The following is a 2,500-nucleotide window of genomic DNA, read 5'->3' on the forward strand; positions in this document are numbered from 1 at the left end:
GGTGCCGTCTCTTGTTTGATCCGCACCAGTTGCTGTTCATCAAGCTCAGTACTTTATCCTTGTTGTTTGTGAATCTGTTGGATTTAATAACCGATTCCAAGTAAACACAGAAAACGTGAAATGCGTTTACTTTGTTCTGTTCAAAATGATTGTCTGTAACGCTAGCCTGCACTTTTCTTGGTTTTGACCACCAATAGTACCCTTGAGACACAAAGATACCTCCTCCACTATTACGTATAAATTGGTTATTGGTTATTACCATGGTAATGCTAGCAGAGTCACTGGCATACTGACCCCCGGGAGTTAGTTTGAATCCATATTGTGTGTTGTCGTTGATGGTGTTATCTATAAGACTTACTTGCTTGAAGAAGTGCCTTGGTGCAGACGAAGAGTCTTGAGGACGGTCGGAGAAGCTAACACCATGCCTCAAATTGGATTTTGCCGCGCAGTTAAAGAACTGGTGAGTACCGGCCTGGTTTGATATGCAACAACCGTCTTCTCTATTGTTCGACAAATTACAAGATTCGAAACTGGACGAGACTTGACCATCATAAATGTGAATGCCACTGTACTTGTTTAAAACCGCGGTGACGTTTTTGAATGCAATTTGACTGGCGCTTTTAGCGATTGCAATTCCATTATGAGCATTTCCAACAAACGCTGAATGAGACACATTACTGTTAAGAGAAGCAACATAATAGAAATATGACCCGCTGCCTTCATTTTCTTTGCTGGACAGCCCGTGCAGATTACATGACAGAAAGCTGCTATCTAAGATCTCCAAACCATTAGCGCTGTTGTTGATAAAATGACTGTGGGTGGCTGTGAGGGTTCCAGCGTTTCGTTCAGCAGTCATGCCTCCTGCACTATTCCGAATCACAGTAGTTGTACCAATGATCGTATTTCCCATAAAGTCTGTTAAGGAAACGCCCTTTTTGTGGTTGTCACGGAATGTGCAGTTTGATATGACGAGAGAGGGAGCATCTAAAAAGATATGAAAGATCACAATGTAACTAGAATCTGCAGAGAAACAGAATTACAACCTTAGCAGAAATGCCAGTTTTCTAAATGCCCTTCCTGAAAGATACCTTTTGGACTTAGTAGCCTGCATGATGCCTGTGTTTCTTCAGTTACAAAAGATTAGTCGTGGGCAATGAATTATTTAAGGAATTGAAAACATTTTCCTTGTTTCTATCGAGTTACAGAGACACGAGGGGACGTTCGGAAGAATGGGAAATGTTGTGAGAACAAGAGCCGCTGGCAAGTGTTTCCACAACTTTTTCGAGTTCTCTTAAACTTTAATTTCACGAGTGTTTCTATATCTCGATGGAAATAAGGTGAAAGTGTTCCATGCTTCTTTTAGAAACCACCGCGGGAAAAAGCACTCGTTTATTTCGATAATCAAACTGCACCAGATTCTTCCTGCTCGCGCCAACATTGCATTAACGGCTCATACTAACTATGTGTTTCCGTCGAGTAATAGAGGTACGGCTTTTCATGCACACTTTCTTGGGTGTTCTCTAATTAATCATAACAATTACAATCTCCTCAAATGTGATTGGTGCATTAACCGCTTTATTTTGCACTAATTAATTCGCAAAGCTGTACTGTGATCGGACAGTTACATGAGCCAATCATTGTAAATCCTCTCAGCTAAAGTCACCAATCAAAACATTGATGTGTCAATCACTAACTGGACCCAATTTCAACGGGTGATTTTGCAAAATTGTCGAGGTTTATCGCTTGTGGTTGTTTTCAAAGAAACTTACAGTCATTTTTCAAGCTATTCTCCATATTTTTGTTTAGCAAATTGCATTTATCACATTTGGCTGTTTTCTTTTTTTTTTTTTTTTTTTTGTGGTTATGATTAATTTGTAACAGGACACATCTTGTCGTCCAATTCTGTTTGCAGTCATACTCGTAATTCGCTTCACGGTTCTTCCGATTTGGTCAATCACTTGTACGATTACCGACCGAATTGGACTCCACACGGTCCTTAAGTTTTACCGTAATTATAAATTAACAAAACTATAATCGACTACCAAAATTTGTCTACCTCGATCGTGGGTGATCAAGAATTTTACTCTGACAGTTTTCCAATATCCCGCCCTGTATCGAAACCTTATGTAGAGTTCGTGACCAGAGCTTGACGATGGCATGACAGCCTCATTGACACCTGTCGACTCGTTGACGAGCTTGAGTAGTGAGGCGTTTTTGTTGTTGCCGTCGCGTACATCTAGTTCGAAGTCTTCTCCAGTCATTGATTGATAATACACGGTCAAGAACTGTCCTGGACGAGCTTTAATAGTCTAGAGCAAAAATTTCAGAATTCAAAGAAGTAAAATGTTATGTTTCACTGATCCCTTATAATGTTGCCAGTTGCGTGACAAGGTGACGGGTTGGTCAACTAACAGAAACTTCCATATGCTTAATTCAACTCAGCATTCTTTCTATTTATGTTTCGATCTGTTTCAGTGCCTCTAAATTACTTAAAACCTAG

General features: G+C 40.1%; 1 protein-coding gene across 1 annotated transcript in view; it reads right to left on the minus strand.

The window, feature by feature from the left end:
- The window catches only part of LOC137971103 (protein bark beetle-like), a 57,821-nt gene that overhangs the window by 41,266 nt on the left and 14,055 nt on the right, over positions 1-2,500 (minus strand). Inside the window, exons 7-8 of the mRNA XM_068817823.1 lie at positions 2,057-2,309; positions 1-984 (exon numbers count right to left, since the gene is read on the minus strand). The exon at positions 1-984 is cut by the window's left edge and continues 1,800 nt beyond it. Of these exons, the coding sequence (XP_068673924.1) occupies positions 1-984; positions 2,057-2,309 (1,237 nt within the window). The remainder of the gene's footprint in view (positions 985-2,056; positions 2,310-2,500) is intronic.

The sequence above is a fragment of the Montipora foliosa genome, chromosome 9, assembly GCF_036669935.1.
Source record: "Montipora foliosa isolate CH-2021 chromosome 9, ASM3666993v2, whole genome shotgun sequence".
Classification (NCBI taxonomy): domain Eukaryota; kingdom Metazoa; phylum Cnidaria; class Anthozoa; order Scleractinia; family Acroporidae; genus Montipora; species Montipora foliosa.